This window comes from Nomascus leucogenys, chromosome 4 (genome assembly GCF_006542625.1).
Source record: "Nomascus leucogenys isolate Asia chromosome 4, Asia_NLE_v1, whole genome shotgun sequence".
Taxonomy (NCBI): Eukaryota; Metazoa; Chordata; class Mammalia; order Primates; family Hylobatidae; genus Nomascus; species Nomascus leucogenys.
In genome coordinates, this window is record NC_044384.1 from 76944809 (window position 1) to 76967733 (window position 22925).

The 22925-nt window shown below is 49.6% G+C and overlaps 2 protein-coding genes across 6 annotated transcripts; one reads left to right on the top strand and one right to left on the bottom strand.

Moving 5' to 3' along the window:
• TIMM10 (translocase of inner mitochondrial membrane 10) lies at positions 1–5382 on the bottom strand. Of its 5 annotated transcripts, none has more exons than XM_030810831.1 (4): positions 5344–5382; positions 2018–2954; positions 1479–1594; positions 1–286 (listed from the first exon to the last, which is right to left on the bottom strand). In XM_030810831.1, the coding sequence occupies exons 3-4, from the start codon at positions 1547–1549 to the stop codon at positions 85–87; spliced, it is 273 nt and encodes a 90-aa protein (XP_030666691.1). In that variant the 5' UTR covers positions 1550–1594; positions 2018–2954; positions 5344–5382; the 3' UTR covers positions 1–84. The 5 variants fall into 5 exon arrangements, with proteins under 5 accessions (XP_030666691.1, XP_030666692.1, XP_003275360.2 ...); XM_030810832.1 differs by lacking the exon at positions 5344–5382 and having other exon boundaries at positions 2018–2372; positions 2658–3696; XM_003275312.3 differs by lacking the exon at positions 5344–5382 and having other exon boundaries at positions 1479–1653; positions 2018–3699.
• Positions 5383–13667: 8285 nt separating this feature from the next.
• Positions 13668–22451, top strand: SMTNL1 (smoothelin like 1). The gene is made up of 7 exons (XM_003275315.4): positions 13668–14752; positions 14993–15125; positions 15238–15289; positions 17220–17375; positions 17572–17686; positions 17840–17991; positions 21288–22451. Exons 1-7 carry the CDS (start codon positions 13967–13969, stop codon positions 21430–21432), a joined length of 1539 nt encoding a protein of 512 aa, XP_003275363.3. The 5' UTR covers positions 13668–13966; the 3' UTR covers positions 21433–22451.
• Positions 22452–22925: the final 474 nt, after the last annotated feature.

The window sequence follows — 22925 nt, forward strand, 5'->3', positions numbered from 1 at the left end:
TTCACAGATGACACCCAACAGGGAGCACGTTTATTAAAGTGGGAAGGGGTGGGGTGTACCCCAGGCTGTATACTGACAGGGACCTCATGCGGGCCCAGAGCTCTGCTGCACCCTCTTCATCAGCTCTTCATCCTGCATAGACAACTCTGTCAACTTTTTGCCCATCCGCTCATGGATGTCCAGGTACTTAGAGACACATCGGTCCAGGCACACAGACTCGCCCTTGGAGAGCTCTGCTTCCTTGTAGTGAGGAGGCACACACTTCCGGTGGCAGGCACTGGTCATTCTGGAGGGAGGGAGGGGCAAGGTCATGTCAGCAGCATCCTGTGACATCCCAGGAACCTCGACCATTCCAGTCCTGCTATATTGATTTCACCTTCCCCAAGAAAGCGGTGTAAATCCTCAGTTCACACCTCAACCACTGGAAGGTCCTTGCAAGTAGGAAACTTGTCTAAGCCCATGTATATGACTAAGTAGAAACCATTTGTTGAGGACTGGCTATGTGCCAGGCATCATGCTAAGTGCTTTACCTGCATTCTGTTATGCAATGCTTACAATAACCCTAAGAGATACGTATCCCCATTTTACAGATGAGGAAATTAAGGCAGAGGCTCAGTAATTTTCTAAGGATCACACAGAGCTGGGATATGAACCCAGGTCATCTGACCTTACAGTCTACACTTAAAAATCCTTCTAATTTATAGCCTTCAGGATAAACCAACCAATCAAGAGAGCTTAAGCCAAAAAACATAGCAGACATTTCACTAAGTGTTGGGCTTGAGGCTAAGGGCTTTCATATATTTTTAGATTTAATATTTATGATGTCCTATGAGGTAGGTATCATTATGTCTTTTTCATAATGAGGAAACCAATTGTCAAACAGTGCAAGTAACATGTCCAAGTATACTGCTGGTGATTGGTGGAGCCAGGATTTGTTCCCAAATTTGCCAAATGGTTATGAGCACTAGTTGCAGAATCAGACTGAGGTGCTAGTTCTGGCATTGTTACTGACCAGCTGCGGACCCTAAGGAAGTTACTTAACCTCTAGAAGCATCAATTTCCTCATTTTAAGATGGGACTAATAAAATTAACCCACTGGATTATTCTGAAGATTAACAAGTGCCTGACACAGAATAAAGGGTTTTAAAATGTTAACTACTAAATGGGCTGGCTATGTGCTATTTGTCAAGAGGCAAATACTCAGCTTTTCTTGGAACCTAACCAGAGCCTGGATTGGAGTTTCTCTTCCTGCTTGGCTCCTGCATTGCCAGTTCCATCCCCATCTAAATGCCTAACTCATTCTAGTGACCCTTTACTGCATCTACATTAGGATCAACCTTGAAGGTGGGTGTGGGGAGGGTAAGCATGGGCCTCAGGCTCCCCTACATTCAGGAAGAAATTTGTCATAAGTCATTCACCTTCGATAAGGGTGACCAAGACTTATTTTCCAAGACAGGGTAGCACATAGTTCTCTTTACCTGTTGTACATATCGGCCATCATCTCCACCTCCAGCTCCGCAGCCAGCTGTTGGGCCCTGAGAGGATCCATCTCAGCCTAGCACCGTGGAAGGGATCTCCTTCTGGCCTCCTAATCCTGGGAGCAGACATCACCATCAGCACCCACCGCCGCCGTTCACTCTCCTACCCCTGGGGCTAAAGGATACAGAGGACTCACAGGGCGCCAGACCACCACGGGCCACTAACTTCAGTGAGCTTAACCACCCCATTTCACGGATGTGGAAACCGAGGCCTAGCCCAAGGTCGCACAGGACGTCCATGGCGAGCCTGGAAATCGAGCCCCGGATCTCTGATGCCCCAGTCCCTGGAGGTCACCTCTATTCAGGAGATCGAGGACCGGAGGAGAACGCTCTAACCCACGAACCTGAACCTCCAGGGCCCTGGGAATGAGATCATACGCTGAACAGAGGCGACCGGGACCCAGCCCAAAGGCTACACCTCTGAAATGGCGACGCCATTATCAGGGCCACATTGAATTCAGAGGTCATGTGTCACTTACCACTGCCTGGGACGGATCACAAGGCCCACGGAGACCCCAACTTCCGACAAATACTATAACGTTACCCGCCTCCCGAGAGGCTCCAGCGGAAGCACGTGGGTTACTTCCGGGAGGAAAGTCCCGCCTCTTCTTTGATTCAAACTCGCTTCCGGAATTAAATACCAACGAGAAGGCGCCGGGAACTCGGCGATCATAGAGAGGGAGCGGCCGGCGCCGGGCGAAGAGGAAAGCGACTTGCCAGTGCTAGAGGGGACGCCAAAGTACCATAGAGGCTTGGGCGGGGTGCAGAGCGTCTGCAGCCAGATCAGAATTCAAGGCCCTTGGGATGTCACCGAGCGGCTTCAGTTTATTGGTTCTGTAGGAAGAGGCGTGGCGACAGATATCTGTGAACCTCACCCCCGTTCCAGACAGCAGATTCCTGAGTGCAAATCAGGCGTGGAGAAGGCAGAACGCCCCCAAAGGAAGAACGCCCCCAAACAGCGGTTCTGTTTTTGTTTCGCGTTAAAACCACCTGGAACGTTTTTAAACATCCCAGTGCCCAGGACTCACCTCATTTCAATTACATCAATCTCTGGGAGTACAATTTAAAATTCCCCAGGCAGCAGTACAATTTAAAATTCCCCAGGTGATTCGTACGTACAGCCAAATTTGAGAAGCAGTGCTCCACGGGACGTTGTGCGATTACTGCTGTGTGTAGGTCACACCCCGTCTGGGGTTGCAAAGATAAGTGAGATAGGCTTCCTGCTCGCAGAAAGACAAGACGTGTAAAATATGTTTTCTTCAACAGTTAGAGGTCCTGAGCCACAAAGAGATTAATAAAAGCAATTTTGGCTGCCACCAGGGCTAATCTTGGGTGAGGGAAAGGAGGGTACTGGTGAACTTTCCAACTTTCAAGACTTAATGTATTCTTCAAACTGCACCATTCACTCATTCCCCACTAAAAAGAAGGAAACAACACTCAGTCCCTTGATTTGTCACACGATTTCCTGGTAAAATAAATTTACAAGATGTAAATTAATGACGCAAGGGCACATTGCCCATTGGAAAAGCTGGGCTAGACATTTTATGTGTGTTCGTCATATGCTTCCCTAATTGTCCAAGACCATTCTGATTTTAAACAATTGACCTTTCTACTGCTTTGAAGACTCATCTTTGCCAAACTTGTGCCCTGATTTTTAAAGATTGAGGTATAACATTCATAAAGTGCATAAAATACATGAATCTTAAGCTTAATTAAATATATATGTACATTTGTATAACCGCCACCCATATCAAGATATAAAATACTTCCTGCACCCCAAAAAGTTATCTTGTGTTTCTTCCCCATCAATACCCCCACTCGAAGTTAACCACTATTCTGACCTCTATCACCATCAATTAGTTTTCCTTGTTCTTGAACTTCATGTAAATGGAATTATACATTATTTTCTATTTTGTACCTGACTTCTTTAGCTCAATGTACTTGTAAGATTTCCTCCATATTGTTGTGTGCATCTGTTATTCCTTCTGTTTTATTGCTGTCTAGTGTTTGACTGTATGAGTATGCCACAATTCATCTATCCATTCTCCCGTTGATGGATGTTTGGATTGTTTCCAGTTTTTGCCTATTATGCAATAATGCTGCTATGATACTCTTGTACAGATGGACATATCTTGCCTTGGTTTTTGCCTTTGAAAATACAGTCAGCATTGGCCGCGTGCTGTGGCTCACGCCTGTAATCCCAGCACTTTGGGAGCCTGAGGCGGGTGGATCACCTGAGGTCAGGAGTTCAAGACCAGCCTGGCCAACTTGGTGAAACCCCATCTCTACCAAAAATACAAAAAAGTAGCCCAGTGTGGTGGCGGGTGCTTGTAATCCCAGCTACTCAGGAGGCTAAGCAGGAGGTTAAGGCAGGAGAATCACTTGAACCCGGGAGGCAGAGGTTGCAGTGAGCCAAGATTGCACCATGGCACTCCAGCCTGGGCAACAAGAGTGAAATTCCGACCCCCGCCCTCCCCCCCCCCCCCCCGCAAAAAAGAAACATTATGGAAAGTTAAGAAACTGCGTGGGAAAAGGAGATGGTTTCTTACAAGAGGAATCTTGCAATATTTACTGGGCCTTATGAAAGGTTGCATACTGTATGATTTCATTTAAGTAACATTCTCAAAATCACAAAATTATAGAGATGGAGAAGAAATTTCTGATTGCCTAGTGTTAGGGTTGATGGGGAGATAGAAGTGTACCTATAAAGGGTAGCACAAGAGAGATCTTTGTGTTGATGGATAATTCTGTATCCTGATTGTGGTGGTGGTTACAAGAATCCATACAGGTGATAAGATGTCATAGAACTGGCAGGGCGCGGTGGCTCACGCCTGTAATCCCAGCACTGTGGGAGGCCGAGGCGGGCGAATCACAAGGGTAGGAGTTCGAGACCAGCCTTGTTGGTGAAACTCCGTCTCTACTAAAAATACAAAAAATTAGCTGGGTGTAGTGGTGGGCACCTGTAACCCCAGCTACTCGGGAGCCTGAGGCAGGAGAATCGCTTGAACCCGGGAGGTGGAGGTTGCAGTGAGCCGAGATCGTGCCACTTCACTCCAGCCCAGGCGACAGAGTGAGACTCCGTCTCAAAAAAAAAAAAAAAAAAAAAAAAAAAAAAGCCAGGCGCTGTGGCTCATGCCTGTAATCCCAGCACTTTGGGAGGCCGAGGCGGGTGGATCACGAGGTCAGGAGATCGAGACCATCCTGGTTAACAAGGTGAAACCCCGTCTCTACTAAAAATTAAAAAAATCAGTTGGGTGTGGTGGCATGCGCCTATAGTCCCAGCTACTCGGGAGGGCGAGACAGGAGAATCGCTTGAACCTGGGAGGCGGGAGGCAGAAGTTGCAGTGAGCCAAGATCGCACCACTGCACTCCAGCTTGGGCGACAGAGCAAGACTCGGTCTAAAAAAAAAAAAAAAAAAAAAAAGTCATAGAACTACTACACACACACATTGTACCAATATAAATTACCTGGCTTTGATATTGAATATAGTTATGTTAGATTTAACCTTTAGTGGAAGTTGGTAAAGGGTGTACAGGACCTCTTTGTACTATTAATGCAACTTCCTGTGAACCTATAATTATTTCTAAATAAAAAGTTTTAAAAATCTCTACAAAAAACAAAACAAATAAGATTATACAAGTATGAGTAAGAGCTGGCCATAAAGAAAGAAAAATATTTATATAAAAGATTGTGTAAGTAAAGTACCTAGTCCATGGTAGATTCTCAATAAAAATAAATCATTGTTTTCATTCTTTTTCATTTTTAGACTTTCATTAGGGCAAATTTATTTTTATTTTTACTTACTATTTTTGAGGCAGGATCTTGCTTTGTCACCCAGGCTTGAGTGCAGTGGTATGATCAGTGCTCACTGCAATCTCGAACTCCTTGGCTCAAACAATCCTCTTACCTCAGCCTCCTAAGTTGCTGGAACTATAGGCGTGAGCCACCACGCCTGGCTAATTTTTTCTTTTAAGAGACAGGGTCTCATTATGTTTCCTAGGCTGGTTTCAAACTCCTGGGCTCAAACAATCCTCCTGTCTTGGCCTCCCAAAGTGCTGGGATTACAGGCATGAGCCACCCCATGCCCAGATGGAGTATTTAAAACATACAGAAAAGCAGACAGAACAGGACATTGAGCTTCCATATATTCATCACCAGGACTTAGGAATTGTTAACATTTGTCCATATTTTCTTCATCTATTTTTATCTCTAACAGATAAAGCCCTTTTATTTATTTATTTTTTCCTTGAGACAGGGTCTCATTCTGTCGCTCAGCCTGGAGTGCCGAGGCCCAATCATAGCTCACTGTTACCTTAAACTCCCGGGCTCAAGCAATCCTCCCATCTCAGCCTCCTGAATAGCTAGGACTACAGGCACAAGCCACCATGCCTGAGTGGTTTTTAAAATTTTTTGTAGAGATAGGGTCTTGCTATGTTGTCCAGGCTGGTTTCAAACTCCTGGCCTCAAGCGATCCTCCTGCCTCAGCCTCCCAAAGCACTGGCATTACAGGCATGAGTCACCGCACTGGGCCCTGCTTAACAAAATTTTTTTTGTTTTTTTGTCTCGCTCTGTCACCAGACTGGAGGACAGTGGCACCATCTCCGCTCACTACAGCCTCTGCCTCCCAGGTTCAAGGGATTCTCCTGCCTCAGCCTCCCAAGTAGCTGGGACTACAGGCGCGCGCCACCACACCCAGCTAATTTTTGTGTTTTTAGTAGAGATGGGGTTTCACCATGTTGGCCAGGATGGTCTCAGTCTCCTGACCTCGTGATCCACCTGCCTTGGCCTCCCGAAGTGCTGGGATTACAGGCGTGAGCCACCGCACCCGGCCAACAAATTTTTAAGTGCACAAAATAGTATTGTTAACTATATGTACCATATTGTACACAGATTTCTAGAACTTATTCATCCTGTATAACTGAAATTTTATACCCATTGAACAGCAACTCCCCATCTCCCCAGCAATTCAGCCTCTGGAAAACCATTGCTCTTATTGATGATGATGCTATTGTTATTATGATTATTTACTATGAGACTGTGTCTTTCCTCTACGTGGGGACCTACAGGTAGGAATTTCCAATGGTCCCAGTTGAGTTGCTTCTTGTAGAAGACAGTTTAGATAGCCTCAGACTTTGAAGATACCCTTAGACTCCAGATGTGTCATCCAAAGCTACTGATCTCTGTCAACACCATGCTGAAACTCTGTCTCCTTATTCTACCCTGCATTCTACCCCTTCCCAACCTCACAAAGGTGAGTTGTATATTTGTCATTCATCATGGGTCAGTATTGTCCTCTTGGGGGGGACCCCAGCCCCAGAAGAAGAGATGCAGAGTTTTCACCTAGAATCACTTCAAGTGGGCACTGACCACTCATGAGAGGTGCGGAGAATACAAAAACAGAGGTTTCCTGTAACCTCCCTTGTGATGAAATGGCTTATGTCATTCTATTCGTTTGAAGAAAAAGCTGGCCCTGGCTTAATCACTGTCTGCACTATTGCTGTTTCCCATCACTTCTTCTCACCTCCATGGCTGACACTCTGGTCCAAGCCACCACCATCCTGCACCAGGGTCACTGAGTTTGTCTCCTGACTGCTCTCCCCACTTCTATCCATGCTTCTTCACTTTATTCTCAAAACAGCACCCATCCAGAGTGTATCTGCCCAAGATTGGTGAGTTCTTCCACATCTGTCTCTGGCTTGCTGGTTTGTTTAAATTCATTTCTCTTATCCTACTGTCATTAGATATTGAAAAGAGCAAAATACTCTGGGCATGGTGGCTCATGCCTATAATCCCAGCCGGGCTTCAAGTATTACTAGAGCCGGCTGGCAACCATTAATATTGGACTATTTAATGACTAGTACCCAAACCTAGATGCACAAAAAGATCTCTCTTTCAGATCATCCCGGGCAAGACCTCCAAGTTCCTGTCATATTTCTGTTAATTAATTAGTTATTTCATTCAATATGTATTTATCAAGTACCTAATATGAGCCAGGCAATTCTGCTAGGCTCTAGGCATACAGCCATGAGCATGGTAGATAAAATCCCTGCCCTCATGGAGCTTAAAGCCTAGTGAGAGAGACAGATAATAAGGAAATGAATAAGGTAATTTTAGATTTAGTATTATGAGGACAATAAAAACAGCTGAAATGATGGAGAGGAATTGAAGGTCATGGAAAACTCTCTGAGGGAATGAAATTTCAGCTGAGTCCAGAAGAATGAGAGGGAGCCAGGCTTACAAAGAGTAGAAGGGAAAACCAGTCCTGAGTCTGAAAAGGGATGGATTTATTTAAGGAATAGGAAGGAGGCCAGTGTGGCCCAGTGGTGGGGCTTAGGGTAGGAGGACTGGGGAGTCCCAAGCTTCGTAGTAGTAAGAGTGTCCCCTGCAACCATTCTCCAAAAGCAGTGCCTTTCTTAGATCGTAAAACACACAGAGAAAGTGAAGACTTTTCTTTGAGATGGAGTCTCTGTCACCCAGGCTGGAGTGCAGTGACTTGCTGCAACCTCTGCATCCTGGGTTCAAGTGGTTCTTGTGCCTCAGCCTCCCAAGTAGCTGAGATTACAGGCATGCGTCACCAAGCCTGGCCAATTTTTGTATTTTTAGTAGAGACAGTGTTTCACCCTGTTGACCATGCTGTTCTTTAACTCCTGGCTTCAAGTGATCCACCCGCCTCGGCTGCCCAAAGTGCGGGGATTACAGGCATGAGCCACCATGCCCAGGCTTGTTTTGTTTTTTTTTCTTAGCAAAATGTCAGTTCAGTATAAAAATGTGTTCAGAGCCTACTGTGTACCTGTCACTTCAGCTCAAAATAGAACTCAGGAGTTTTGTATTTTTCAGGCTCCGTCCAGTGATCTGTCAGCTTGTCCCATCACTTTTGCCCTCTCTGCCCCTCCCCCTCCAAATCTCTCCGTCAACTGTGAGCCCCAAGACACATCCCCTGTGTCGGCAGCTGCCACACTCGCCCCCTCCTTAGCCCAGCCTTAAGCAGCTGCGTTTGTCTGAGGATGAGGGAAAGGGGCTATGTAAGGAACGTGGCAGGGGCGGGTGTGAAGGGAGCACAGGAGGCCTCGCCTGGGCTCTGGATGAGCAGCGGAGGCCAGGGCCATGTTCCAAATGGGTCCTGAAGATGCTTGTCAAGGTCCCTAGGGTTAGAAGAGTCCACTGGGGAGAAAGGTGACCACAGGACGGATGCTGCCAGGCTCAGGGCAGGAGGGACGTGCTGTGATTGAAAGGTGCCACCTGTCAGATCTTCCACGGGAAATCCGAGCCTCCCAGTCTAGGGTAAAGTGTTGTACCAACAGGCCAGTAAACAATGCTCTTCAGGCAGCCCAAGCCTCTTGAAGTGGGGGTGGGGTGGAAGAGGGAGAGGAAAGGGGGAGGCGGGACCAAAGAGCTGGGGGCTAGAGGCCACTGGGGCTTAAAGGCAGCTTGGGAGTGAGGCCACTCAGCTGGAGGAGAGACAGCTCCCGAGCCACAGGCAGAAGCCCCACAGGTAGGAGAAGCCCTGGGGCCCTTTCTAAGGGTCCCTTCCCATCTGCCAATTCTCACTCCCACTGTTCAAGGGCCAGAGCCTCCCAGGAGGGCCCCCCAGTTGGAGAAATCCAGGCTGTTTTCTAATTCTCTCCACCACGATGTCTACTCTCTTTAGATGCCAGGGGTCTCAGCCCTGCACCAGAGCACCTACAGAGCAGACTGCAAGTGGCCATCCATGAGGAGGCCTCAGAGCACGGGAGGGGACCTTGAGAGTCTCAAGAGTCAAGCTGGGTTGGGGGGTAGACTGTCTAAGCCAAGCCTGTCCAGCCCACAGGCTACCTGTGGCCCAGGATGGCTTTGAATGTGGCCCAACATGAATTCATAAACTTTCTTGAAACATTATGAGATTTTTTTTTGCAATTTTTGTTTTAGCTCATCCACTATCGTTAGTGTTAACGTATTTTACATGTGGCCCAAGACACTTCTACTTCTACCAGTGTGGCCTAGGGAAGCCAAAAGATTGGACACCCCTAGTCTAAGCAATTGAGATCGACCTCTTCAAGGGAGGGCCCCTAGCTGAGTGGGGAAGGTGGAAGCCTTAGGACAACCAGATGACAGATAAGGCTGCAGCGGGTGGCGGACGCATCACAGAACATCCAGTGTTTATACTACTGGGGGTTTGGATCTTGGGCTCCTAGGTCCCTTTCCTCCTGGTCTGCCAGAAGAAACAGGAAGAGAGAGGGAGGGGAGATATCTGCAGTGCTGCTTTGGACACAAAACAGGGATGATTTGGAGACTTCCTGGGGAAGGAAGGAGGAAGGAAAGGAGAGAGTAAGAAAGGAAGGTGGGGGCAGAGAAACTTTCATGAAGGGCCTACTGTGCACCTAGAAGAAAGAGAGAGGAACTCCTTGGCTGAATCTGACTGCCCTTCCCAACTGGTGGGGTGCCCCCATTCTGGGCCAGGGCTTTTGGAGGGACACTGGGCTGAGGAGCTAGTGGGAGCATATATTTGCTGTGAGCTCTGGAGTGGAAGTTGGGACACTTGGATTCTAGATAGGGCCAGGCCATTTGTCCTATAACTTTAGTCAAGGGACTTCAACTCCCTGAGCCTGAAATTCCTATTGGCTCCCTAATGGGCCCAATAACCTATTCTGAAGGGTCAGAGCAAGAAACGACCAAGAGAAAGCAGGGCCCCCGCAGCATAAGCTGTAAACTGCTGTAGGGTTGTGAATGCTGGGGGTGGGTGGTGGCGTCCTGGTTTCTCAGCATTCTGAGCATCTTCACTCCTTTTCTATTTGTGACAAGCCTGGAGGGTGGAAAGCTGAGGTGATAAACACGCAAGATAGCCGAGGTGTGTGTGCGTGTGCGTGCACCTACCCTTCCCCTCCACCACCCTAAGTATGCAGGATGTAGACAGAAGGAAAGATGGTTAGAGCGGCCAGCCTCAGTGGCTCATACCTATAAACCCAGCACTTTAGGAGGCCGAGGCAGGAGGACCACTTGAGGCCAAGAGTTTGAGACCAGCCTGGGAAACATAGTGAGACCCCATCTCTATAAAAAAAATAAAAAAAAAAAAAAAATTAGCCAGGTGTGATGGCGCACACCTGTGGTCACAGCTCCTCCGGAGGCTGAGATGGGAAGATCCTTTGAGTCCAGGAGGTAGAGGTCACAGTGAGTTATGATTGAGCCACTGCACTCCAGCCTGGGCAACAGAGTAAAACCCTATCTCTTAAAAATAAAAGATGACTGGAGCACTCAGCTATGTCTTAGCCAAGTAGTGTCACACTTTGAGGTATAAAAAGGGCTTGTTATCATCTTGCTGGCATTCAGTTCTCTCTGCCTTGACTCACTGATAAATGCCTTCAAGGCTGGGTCAGGACCTTGCCCTGGCACAGGGCTGGGCACAGCCAACCCACACCATACGAGCTGATGGGTGCTGAGTACTCATTCATGCCAAGCATGCCTCTGAATCCTGTTTTGTTTTGTTTTTTTAAGAGCTGAGGTCTCACTTTGTTGCCCAGGCTGGAGTGTAGTGGCTATTCATAGGCATCACTATAGTGCACTGCAAGCTTGACCTCCTGGCCTCAGGTGATACTCCTGCCTCAGCCTCCTGAGTAGCTGGGACCACAGGCATGTGCCTCCACGCCTGGCTCCAAATACTTTCTAAGCATGGGCTTCCTTAATCCTCCACCATCCCTATGGGATGGGACCTATTGTTGTCTGCAGAAATCAAAACACAGAGAGGATGGATAGCTTGCTCAAAGTTAACACAATTAGCAACCCATGAGAGCTGAGATCTCATCACAGGAAGACACCAGAATCAATGATTTTCACCAGTAGTCCATGTCACCTTCCAAACAAGAGCAGAGAGCAAGACGGGAAGGGATTGTGGTAGACCAGCATTTGCCATGCTTTCTTCTGCTGCTAGAGAGAGTGGTAGATGCTCCTCAGGAAAAACAAAGCAAAAAGAAAAGAAAACAAAGGGAGGAAAAAAAAAAGTCATGGTCAAATAGGTTTGGAGAAAAGTGAGTTAAATGAAGTTTAAGCAAGGTTTAGGTTTCTTGACTATCTGCTTTCTAAAATCTATTTAAATGCTAATGAAGTTGTAGATCTGTTTTTGTTTTGTTTTGTTTTGTTTAATTTTATTTTCTTTACTATAGAGACAGAATTTAATATGTTGTCTAGGCTGGTCTTGAACTCTTGGGCTGAAGTAATCCTCCCATCTCGGCTTCCCAAAATGCTAAGATTATAGGCGTGAGCCACTGCCCCTGGCTGAAACTGTATATCTCTAAGAGGGTAAAGAGTAGGCTTTTTTGTGCAGCGACCTTAGCCAGAGAATATTCTTTCTCCCAACCCCACAGAAAACCCTCTCCATGTCACGGGAGACCCTAGTTTTCCACAGAACATAGTGTGGAGAAACTGATCCAGATGAATCCCATCATTGTCAGTGGAAACTGAGGCCCAGAGAGGGGAAACGACTTGCTCAGGTCTCAGTGGGGACTGGAGATGTAGGTCACAGCCAGCTCCACAACTTCCCAGCTCCCGGCATCTCTGCTGATGTGCGTCCATCCCCCCCGCTAATCTTCCCTCTTTTTTTTTTTTTTTTTTTTTTGAGACAGTCTTGCTTTGTTGCCCAGGCTAGAGTGCAGTGACGCGATCCCGGCTCACTGCAACTTCCACCTCCCGGGTTAAAGCAATTCTCCTGCCTCAGCCTCCCAAGTAGCTGGGATTACAGGCGTCCGCCACCACACCCAGCTAATTTTCGTATTTTTAGTAGAGATGGGGTTTCACCACATTGGCCAGGCTGGTCTCGAACTCCTGACTTTGTGATCTGCCCACCACGGGCTCCCAAAGTGCTGGGATTACAGGCGTGAGCCACCATGCCCAGCATCATCTTCCCTCTTACTTTAAGACATTGCTGGAGCCGCTGAACCAGAAAGGGGCTCTAGCAGGAATCAGAGGACAGTGTGGGCATCTTTACAAATCCCAGCCTACTTTTAGGAAATAGTGAGGGCATCGAATTCAGGAACCCCAGGGCTCTGGGTAAGACCCGAGTGGGTGGTGGGAACAGAGCCCTGTCCCTGTCTTCTTGCCTCCTGTCCTCTGCCCAATTACCCAGGTGCCCTCGGTACTGTCACTGAGAAAGATGGTACTGCCAAAGGCAGGGGGTATTTTTAGTGCGTGACAGGAGTGTCCACTTTTCTTACTGCCTGAGTCATGCCCTGAGCCCTATTTGGGGATTGTTTTCTTTGTAACTACACCCCCCAAGAAGGGCAGGGGCTAACCCGGGGCCCCCACACACCTGTTTTTGTAGATCCTCCAGTATATACAGTACTTAAATAGGAAACTCCGAGTTAAGATGTCATAATCTACCCCCATGCTCCCGGGGGCAGTTGGAGAGTCAGATTGCCCAGGAGAGGCCAGGGAGAGTACGGCTCCATTCTTCACTCAAGGAAACGCTTCCTTGCCCAGGCCCACCTTTTCCAAAAACCACAGGCTGGCAGAGCTGGCAAAGCTCCAGAGACCAGTTGGCCCTGGGGTTCCCAAATTTCAGCCATTTTTATACACCACCTCTATGATTTTGCTACATCTGCACCACCTGTATTCCAGTTTCCTGAATGACTTCCTTTGAATCAACTTGTTTTTAAGTTCATTAAATGTATTTTTAAAAGACACTGTACCACTGTTGGAAATGGAAACTCAATATCACTTACCAGAAATAGAAAATAACTGTAAAAATAAACACAATGGAAACAAAATGGTGTTATTCAGTTCTATCTAGATACTTCTGCTTGCCTAGGCTCTCAGGGGAGAGTAGCAATTGTTCCATAGGTGTTCTAGGATGCCAGTATAAAACTGTGACAAGGCGCTGCTCATGCCTGCAATCCCAGAACCTTGGGAGGCCGAGGCAGGTGGATCGCTTGAGCTCAGGAGTTTGAGACCAGCCTGGGCAACATGGCAAAATCCCATCTCTATAAAAAAAAAAAACACACACACACAGACACAAAAATTAGCCAGGTGTGGTGGTGAGCACCTGTAGTCCCAGCTACTCAGGAGGCTGAGGTTGGAGGATCACCTGACCCCAGGAGGCAGAGGTTGCAGACCTGAGACTGTGCTCCTGCACTCCAGCCTGGATGACAGAGTGAGACCTTGTCCCAAAAAATAAATAATACAATAAAATTGTGACCACCTCAGTGGCTTAATCAAAAAGAGGCAACATGACTGAAAAGGCATTATGTGATTCAATGTTCTTTAAAGCCAAAGCCAGAACCTACAGAGGGGCATCAGGTGAACACCATCTAACATCATGTCAATGTAGCCCAACCATCCCAGCTTTGGGGAAGCACTTCTCTGTCCTTCGTGATTGGGCCCCGTGTCCAAGTAGGAGCCAAGACTGAACCACAGACTTCCTGACTCCCAGGCCAGAGCTCTCTGAGGGTGGGGTCTTCACCTCATGCTGGGATGGGGCATGACCAGGTCTGCTTGTCTTCTCTTTCCAGAGATGGAGCAGAAGGAAGGGAAGCCCTCTGGGGATGGGACCACCGTCTCCCCAGCTGCAGGCAACCCTGAGATATCAGGAGGTGGAGCCCCTGCAAAGGAGACCAAAGGCACAGCTGGAAAGGCCATCAGTGAGGGGCCTCCCGCTGAGTCAGGAAAGCAGGAAAAGGCACCAGCCGAGGATGGCATGTCAGCGGAACTCCAGGGGGAAGCAAATGGATTAGATGAGGTCAAAGTGGAATCTCAGAGGGAGGCTGGTGGGAAAGAGGACGCTGAGGCTGAACTTAAAAAGGACGATGGTGAGAAGGAAGAGACCACTGTGGCTTCTCAGGAGACGACTGGCAGGAAAGAAGAGACCAAATCTGAACCCAAGGAGGCTGAGGAAAAGGAGGAGAGCACGCTGGCCTCTGAGAAGCAGAAGGCTGAGGAGAAAGAGGCCAAACCTGAATCTGGGCAGAAAGCCGATGCCAACGACAGAGACAAGCCTGAGCTTAAGGCAACAGTTGAGGAGGAGGAGGCCAAGACAGCCTCTCAGGAGGAGACAGGCCAGAGGAAGGAGCGCAGCACTGAACCCAAGGAGAAGGCTACTGACGAAGAGGCCAAAGCTGAATCGCAGAAGAAGGCTCTTGTGGAGGATGAGGCTAAGGCTGAACCCAAGGAGCCCGATGGGAAAGAGGAGGCCAAACATGATGCAAAAGAGGAGGCTTATGCAAAGGAGGAGGCGGAGGAGGCAGTGAGTGAGGCAGGAAAGGGGCAAGGAGGCTCTGTAGTCTCCTGCTCCTGGAAGCAAGCCCCCTCTGCTTCAGTCAGTTGAGAAAGTCCGGTCTTCCTCCTGATGATTTCCAGAGCCCAGGGTGGGGGAGGGGGGACAAGGGGTGCAGCACCGTAGTCCCAGGCTGCCTTTCAGATCTTTCTGAAGTCCTCATGCAGCCAGGGCAGGTGCTGTGTGACCATGAGTTCATGCAGATCATGCACATTCCAGGAGCCAGGCAGTCCCAGCGAAGAGCAGGAGCAGGACGTGGAAAAAGAGCCAGAGGGAGGGGCAGGGGTGATTCCCAGCTCCCCAGAGGAGTGGCCTGAGAGCCCCACTGGGGAGGGGCACAACCTCAGCACAGGTGAGTGACAGCTCAGAGCCCATGGGATGCTGCAGGGGCCACCTGGGGGAGGGGCGCAAGGAGCATGTCATGGATAGCCCCAGCTTCCCTCCCTCCTTTCACTTTCCTCCAGATGGGCTGGGTCCAGACTCTGTAGCTTCCGGAGAGACTAGTCCTTCAGCCAGGTAATGTCAAACTCTGGGGCTCCAGCTCCAATTCCCCCTACCTCCTGCTTCCCTTAGTGACCACCATCAACTCAGTCTGGGCCCCCCCAGCACCTGATTTCAAGATATTCCAGGATTCCTGGCATTCAGCTTCCTATCCCAGGGCAGAACCCAGGAAACAAAAGAAGCCAGAGGCATGGCCGGCCGCAGAGGCTCACGCCTGTAATCCTGGCACTCTTGGAGGCCGAGTGGGTGGATTACCTGAGGTTGTGAATTCGAGACCAGCCTGGCCAACATGGTGAAACCCCGTCTCTACCAAAAATACAAAAATTAGCTGAGCGTGGTGGTGGGCATCTGTAATCCCATCTACTTGGGAGGCTGAGGCAGGATAATTACTTGAACCCGGGAGGTGGAGGTTGCAGTGAGCCAAGATCGCGCCATTGCACTGCAGCCTGGGTGACAGAGCAAGACTCCCTCTCAAAACAACAACAACAACAACAACAAAAAACCAGAGGCAAAAAGGAGCGCGAAGGATACCTGGTCCACTTCCCATGCCATGGCTGAAGTCTGCCCTGTGGCATCCCTGACACTTCACAGGAGCTCCTTATCTTTCAGCTGAACATGTTTCCATGGTGCCAGTCATCCAAAAAGCATGATCAGAAAGCCTGAGTTGGGACAATGGTTCTGCCATGTACCAGCTGTGTGACCTTGGCCATGTCACTGAACCTCTTCTCATCTGTGAAGTGGGCGTAGCAATTGTATCTACCTCGTAGGATTATTCTCAGGCTTCAATGAGTAACAAGTGCAAAGCACTTTAGCCCAGTGCCTGGTCCGTGGCAAGTGCTGGATAAAATAAGAGGCTTATGCTTGCCATTGCACAACTTCAGTCATTAGAAGGATTATCTGGAGCTGAAATCTGCCTCGTTGTCCTCCCTTTTTTTTGTTTTTTTTTGTTTTTTTTGAGATGGAGTCTTGCTGTCGCCCAGGCTGGAGTGCAATGGCACTATCTCAGGTCACTGCAACTTCTGCCTCCCGGGTTCAAGCGATTCTCCTGCCTCAGCCTTCCAAGTAGCTGGGATTATTTTTGTATTTTTACTAGAGGTGGGGTTTCACCATGTTGGGCAGACTGGTTTTGAACTCCTGATCTCAGGTGATCCACCCACCTTGGCCTCCCAAAGTGCTGGGATTACAGGCATGAGCCACTGTGCCTGGCTTCCTTGTCCCTTTCTTAGGGAAAGATAACCAGTGAAAGTCACTGAGCAGGCATAGCTGGATGCTTTACATTCACCTTCTTACGTAGGGCAGGTAGGTATTCTTGTCCTCATTTTACAGATGAGGAAGCTAAGGCTCAAACGATGTGACAGTCCCAAGATCACACAGCAAATAAGAGGCAAAGCCATGCCAAGTCCAGTGGCTCACACCTATAATCCCAGCACTTTGGGAGGCTGAGGCGGGCAGATCACCTGAGGTCAGGAGTTTGAGACCAGCCTGGCCAACATGGTGCAATCCCATCTCTATTAATAATACAAAAATTAGCTGGGTGGGTGCCTGTAATCCCAGCTACTCAGGAGGCTGAGGCAGGAGAATCGCTTGAACCCAGGAGGCGGAGGTTGCAGTGAGCCAAGATCACGCCACTGCACTCCAGCCTGGACAACAAGAGCAAAGTTCCGTCACACAAAAAAAAAAGAGAAGCAAAGCCAGGTTCCAAACTCAGGTCAGACCTCAGAGGTGTCCTAGCTCTACCCACATGTCCTCACCAGACCACATGCTCCCCCAAGTTAGACCGAGACTCACAATTCCTTCTCAATGTCCTCGAAGTGCTGGGCACAGCTGCACACACCCCTTTAGACTGCAGAGCCTCTCTCTCACCCTCCAGCCCCACAGCCCCCTCCCTGTGTCCTGCAGTGCTGGTCCCAGCCTCTCTCACACTTCTTTGGACTTCTCCATATAGTGAGTCTTCACCCAGCGATGTGCCCCAGAGTCCCCCTGAGTCCCCTCCCTCAGGGGAGAAGAAGGAGAAGGCACCAGAGCGCAGGGTATCAGCCCCTGCTCGGCCCCGGGGGCCCCGGGCACAGAACCGCAAAGCCATCGTGGACAAGTTTGGCGGGTAGGACACAGGCCAGGGGCTGGGCTGGGCTTTCCCATAGGAACCCTGGGTTGGTGGGAGGGTGGCCTCAGGGGCGGTGGGAACAGCCCAGGCCAAGGCAGGAGGGCTGACACCTGAGGGCTGGGGATCCTCCCAGTGGAGCCCTTCATGGCCTCCTGCCTCTCTGGGTTGGCCTTGCACCCCTCTCCCCTCACAGGGCAGCGTCCGGCCCCACGGCCCTGTTCCGGAACACTAAGGCAGCCGGGGCAGCCATTGGTGGTGTCAAGAACATGCTCTTGGAGTGGTGCCGAGCCATGACAAAAAAATACGAGGTGGGCATGGGACAGAGCTGCATGGGTGGGGCAGGGGTCCAGGGAGGGTCCGAGTGGTGCAAACCCCAAAGGGTGGGAGGGTGGGAAGGGGGCCAAGTCCAGGCCATCTGGCTGAGGCTCACTGAGGCCTCCTCTGTGCCCTGCCTGCCATAGCACGTGGACATCCAGAACTTCTCCTCCAGCTGGAGCAGTGGCATGGCCTTCTGTGCCCTCATTCACAAGTTCTTCCCCGACGCCTTTGACTACGCAGAGCTGGACCCTGCAAAGCGCCGGCACAACTTCACCCTGGCCTTCTCCACAGCAGAGTAAGCCACAGCCATGGGCTGGCAGAGCTGGATGGGAGCCTAGGCGAGGACTGGATTCACAGGGGTTGAGTAGTGAGGCAGTTACACTGATGCTAGTGCCATACATTCATGTATCCAACAGACATTTTTTGAGGGCCAGGCACTGTTTCAGGCCCTGGGGATACAGCAGTGGGTGAAAAAGACAAAAATCTCTGCTTGAGTCAAGCGCAGTGGCTCACTTGTATAATCCCAGCACTTTGGGAGGCCAAGGCAGGAGAATGGCTTGAGGCCAGGAGTTCAAGACCAGCCGGGGCAACATAGTGAGACCCCCATCTCTACAAAAAATCAAAAAATTAGCTGGACATGGTGGTGGATACCTGTGGTCCCAGCTACTTGGGAGGCTGAGATGGGAGGATCACTTGGGCTCAGGAAGTCAAGGCTGCAGTGAGCCATGATTGAGTCACTGCACTCCAGCTTGGGTGACACAGCAAGACTTTGTCTTTAAAAAAAAAAATTACAATTTTAAAAAATGAAAGGGAAACTTGCAGTCTGGACTTACAGCTGCAAGTGAATATCAGAAGGGCAGGCAGCTCTGCTCTCACCAAGTGCTCCTGACCTGCAGGCTGTGAACCAACTGTCCTGCTCCTGCAGCTGCCTGGACTCTGGTTCTGAGTCAGGAAGAGCCACTGGAAGGTGGGAGGCGTCATCAGATGACAAAGACAGGCCGACAGGAGGCATCAGGCAGATGCCCAGGAGATCATGGGGATGTGTGGAGAAGAAGAGAGGAGAATAGAAGCTGAGGTGCCTGGGTTTGAACCCTGCCTCCTTCTCCCTAGCTCTGTGACCCTCGCCAGCTGGCTTAACCTCTCTAGAGGCCCCACATCACAGGGCTTGTTGTGAAGATTAAGTGTGAAGAGGAAAGAGTGTTGCCACATCCATCACACCCCACTGCCCGTTCCAGAACTCTCCTCTGATTCCCATGGAGTCCGGGGATGAGGGGAGGGAGTGGCCAATGCTGAAGCCCCCAGTGGTGGAGCCCTTCCCCACCCACTCCCCAGGCTCAATGGGAATGAAGGTTTTGCCTCTCCCACATAGAGGGACAGCACCCTAACCCACAACCATGGGGCACTGCATTGGTTGCAGGGAGCTTGTCCCATTCTCCAAAATCCTCCAATGTGTGTCCTTCCCACGGCTCCCAGTCTGGCGTGGATTTTGGCCCTGCGGTCTCAGCCCCAAGGGAGGACTTCCTCTGGGGCCCTGGTTTCTCCTATGCCAGCACCTACGGCTGGCTTTGGTAGGCAGGGACTGCTGAGACCCAGCTTCAGAGTAAGGGTGCCAGAGGTGTCAGACAAGCCCCTGGGGTTGTGTTGCTCACTTTGGCCTTGGGCAAACCACCAAAACACTCTGAGTCTCCGTTTCCTCTTCTGCTGGCTGAGGATGGAGGGGAGGAGTCTATGAGAACATCCAAGAGGAAGCATCTGATAAAGCATGAGGTTGGCGTGAGGTCCCAACACTGATTAGCTCAGATTATCGGCCTCAGCAAAGCCAGTGGTGTCACAGAACCCCAAAGGGCAGCTGCGAAGTTAGAAAAAGAGGACGTGTTGCTTAGTGCCAGCAGCTCCTGAAACACACCAAGCATTCCTGCCTCAGGGCCCTTGCACCTGCTGTTTCCTCTGCCTGGACTCCTTTCCCCAGATGTGCACATGACTTACTCTAAGAGGCCTACCCTGAGCACCCTATTAAAAAATACCACAGCTGGGTGCAGTGGCTCACACCTGTAATCCTAGCACTTTAGGAGACCGAGGCGTGGGGATCACTTGAGGTCAGGAGTTTGAGATCAGCCTGGCCAACATGGTGAAACGTTGTCTCTACTAAAAGTACAAAAATTAGCTGGGTGTGATGGCACACACCTGTAATCCCAGCTACTTGGGAGGCTGAGGCAGGAGAATCACTTGAATCTGGGAAGCAGAGGTTGCAGTGAGCCGAAATCACATCACTGCATTCCAGCCTGGGCAACGGAGCAAGACTCTGTCTCAAAAATAAATATATACATACATTAAAAATAAATAAAAAATACCAGATCTCCTCCAACATAAGAACATACCCTGTCTCCCTTCCTGATTTATTTTCCTCCTTAGCACCTCTCACCATCTGATGTACCATCTACTTTGCGTGTTGCTTACTGTCTCCTGCCACAAGAATTTCCATGCCATGAGAGTGCAGAAGTTTTGGTTTTATTCACTGATGTATTCTCAGAGCCTGGAAGAGGGCCTGGCACATAATAGGCTCCTGATAAATACATAGAGACTGAATGAGTGATGCTCCTGGAGATGCTGCAGCTGCAAGCCCAGGACTCTGGCTAGGATTTGGTTTCTGTCCTTTATCTTTTTTTTTTTTTTGAGACAGAGTGTCACTCTGTCGCCCAGGCTGGAGTGCAGTGGTGTGATCTCAGCTCACTGCAACCTCCGCCTCCTGGGTTCTAGTGATTCTCATGCCTCAGCCTCCCGAATAACTGGGATTACAGGTGCCTACCACCATGCCCGGCTAATTTTTGTATTTTTAGTAGAGATGGCATTTCACCATGTTGGCCAGTCTGGTCTTGAACTCCTGACCTCAGGTGATCCACCTGCTTCAGCCTCCCAAAGTGCTGGGACTACAGGCATGAGTCACCGCACCTGGCCCCTTTAAATTCTTCCTGAGGGGCCTGGTCTAACAGAAGCTCCCCGGTTCCAGAGGACAGATACACACGCATGTGAAAGTGGTGGGTTAATGTAGAACTAGAGACCAGAGGGTCCTGCTCCCATGTGAGGACAATAAGTGCAATGAAAATGTGGGCTTTGGAATCAGACCCAGCTGGGTTTGAGTCTTTTTTTATTTTAAGTTTTGTTTTTATTTTTTGGAGAAGCTCCCATTCTCCAAAAAGGTCTCACTAGGTTGTCCAGGCTGGTCTCGAACTACTGAGCTCAAGGGATCCTCCCACCTTGGCCTCCCAAAGTGCTGGGATTACAGGTGTGAGCCACTGTGCCTGGCCTAAAACTCATTATTGAAGTATTCACTGGTGTTGGCTTTGGGGTTACCGGTCTACATCCTGTGACCTACCTAAAGGAAGCCACAGCACCTGGCCTGGGTTTGTCTTAACTCTGTTGGGGCCTCAGTTATCTCATCTATATAATGGGATGATTGGCTTAGATGATCTCCCAGCTCCAACATCCCAGCCCATCCTATGGGCTTCGTCGTTGCTGGGCTGCCTGCACCCATCCCCTTGGCTCCCATATCCTTCACCTTTGACCTGCTCCTCATTCCATCCCATTCCTTAGGAAACTGGCTGACTGTGCTCAGCTGCTGGACGTGGATGACATGGTACGGTTGGCTGTGCCCGACTCCAAGTGCGTCTACACCTACATCCAGGAACTGTACCGCAGCCTCGTGCAGAAAGGACTGGTGAAGACCAAGAAGAAGTGAGGAGGTGACTGGCTTTGTGGGCAGAGATGGGCAGGGTGCCCAGCTCACCAGCCATGGCCTGGGGGCTCCCTTCTGCTCCATGGAGGCACCAGAGCCAGGGGCTTAGGCAAGGGTGTGTGGCGTTGGTTTTAACTGCATTAAAAGTACTTTTGTAAAATCCTGTCTGGCCCCTCAGTGCTCTCTCCATACTTGGCCCAGGAACCTCTGCACTCTGGGATAACAAACTCTGGCCATAGGGGATTCCTCACCTGCTGAGGTCTCAATAACTGTGCAAGGTGTTTGGAAAAGGACAATGGCCTGGGTCCCACCACTAACCAGCTGTGTGACACATACAGTTAACCTCTCTGGGCCTCAGTTTACAGTCTGAAAGGGGATAATGAGAGTTCCAACCTTATGAAGGTGTTGCGAGAGTTAAACGAGATAATGAAATGGGCAAAAAGCTTTGCCCAGTCCTGCCACTCAAGTGTTCAGTAAGTGGTCGCCAAAAATAAAAAACAAACTTACATTTTGACTCTGGTGGCACTTCTGGTTATCTTCCCCTCCTTCCACACTTCTTCTCAGGTTAGGGGACTCCAGGGCAGGAGCTGGAGAAGATTCTCTAGAAACTAGTGGGATCTGGGTGACTTCCTTGACTCAAATCACCCCATATTCTATCTCTGAAAAGCCAGCAGTATTCCAGGAGCTTACAACAATTGCAACCAGAAAGTTCTTCTTCTGGGTTAAGTTAATCCCTCTACTTGGCTGAAGTTTTGGCTTGTTTGTTTTTCCATTGCTCATGAGATACAAATCCCTGAGCTGATTACAATTTCCTGCTAACTATCCAGTCTGGCTTTATCAGCCATTTGGGGCATGTGTGCTGATGAAAGCAGCTCATGAAAAATACAGAAAACAAAACACACCCCAGCCATAACCCTGGCTCACCTGCAGGGGTGTGGATTGGCAGAGTGGACCCCAGCAATCCACTGAAGTGCTCTGTGCCTCAACTGCCTCATCTTTAAAATGGGGGTGTTGGCCGGGCATGGTGGCTCACACCTATAATCCCAGCACTTTGGGAGGCCAAGGCGGGTGGATCACCTGAGGTCAGGAGTTCGAGACCAGCCTGGCTAATATGGTGAACCCCCGTCTTTACTAAAAATACAAAAATTAGCCAGGCGTGGTGGCGGGCATCTGTAATCTCAGCTACTCAAGAGACTGAGGCAGGAGAATCGCTTGAAGTCAGGAGGCGGGGGTTGCAGAGAGCTGAGATCGCACTGCTGCACTCTAGCCTGGGCGACGGAGTGAGATTCTGTCTCAAATAAATAAATAAATAAATAAATAAATAAAATGGAGATATCATCCCTGTGGACCTTCTGAAAGCTCCTCTGTCCAAGGATGGCCTAATTTTCCATGGCCAACATTCCGTATGATGTTTGGGGAACATCCAAGGGAAGCAAGGTCAGAAATTTATGCTTAAATCCCTAGTCCTCTCTGGTCCTGATGAAACCACCCCATCC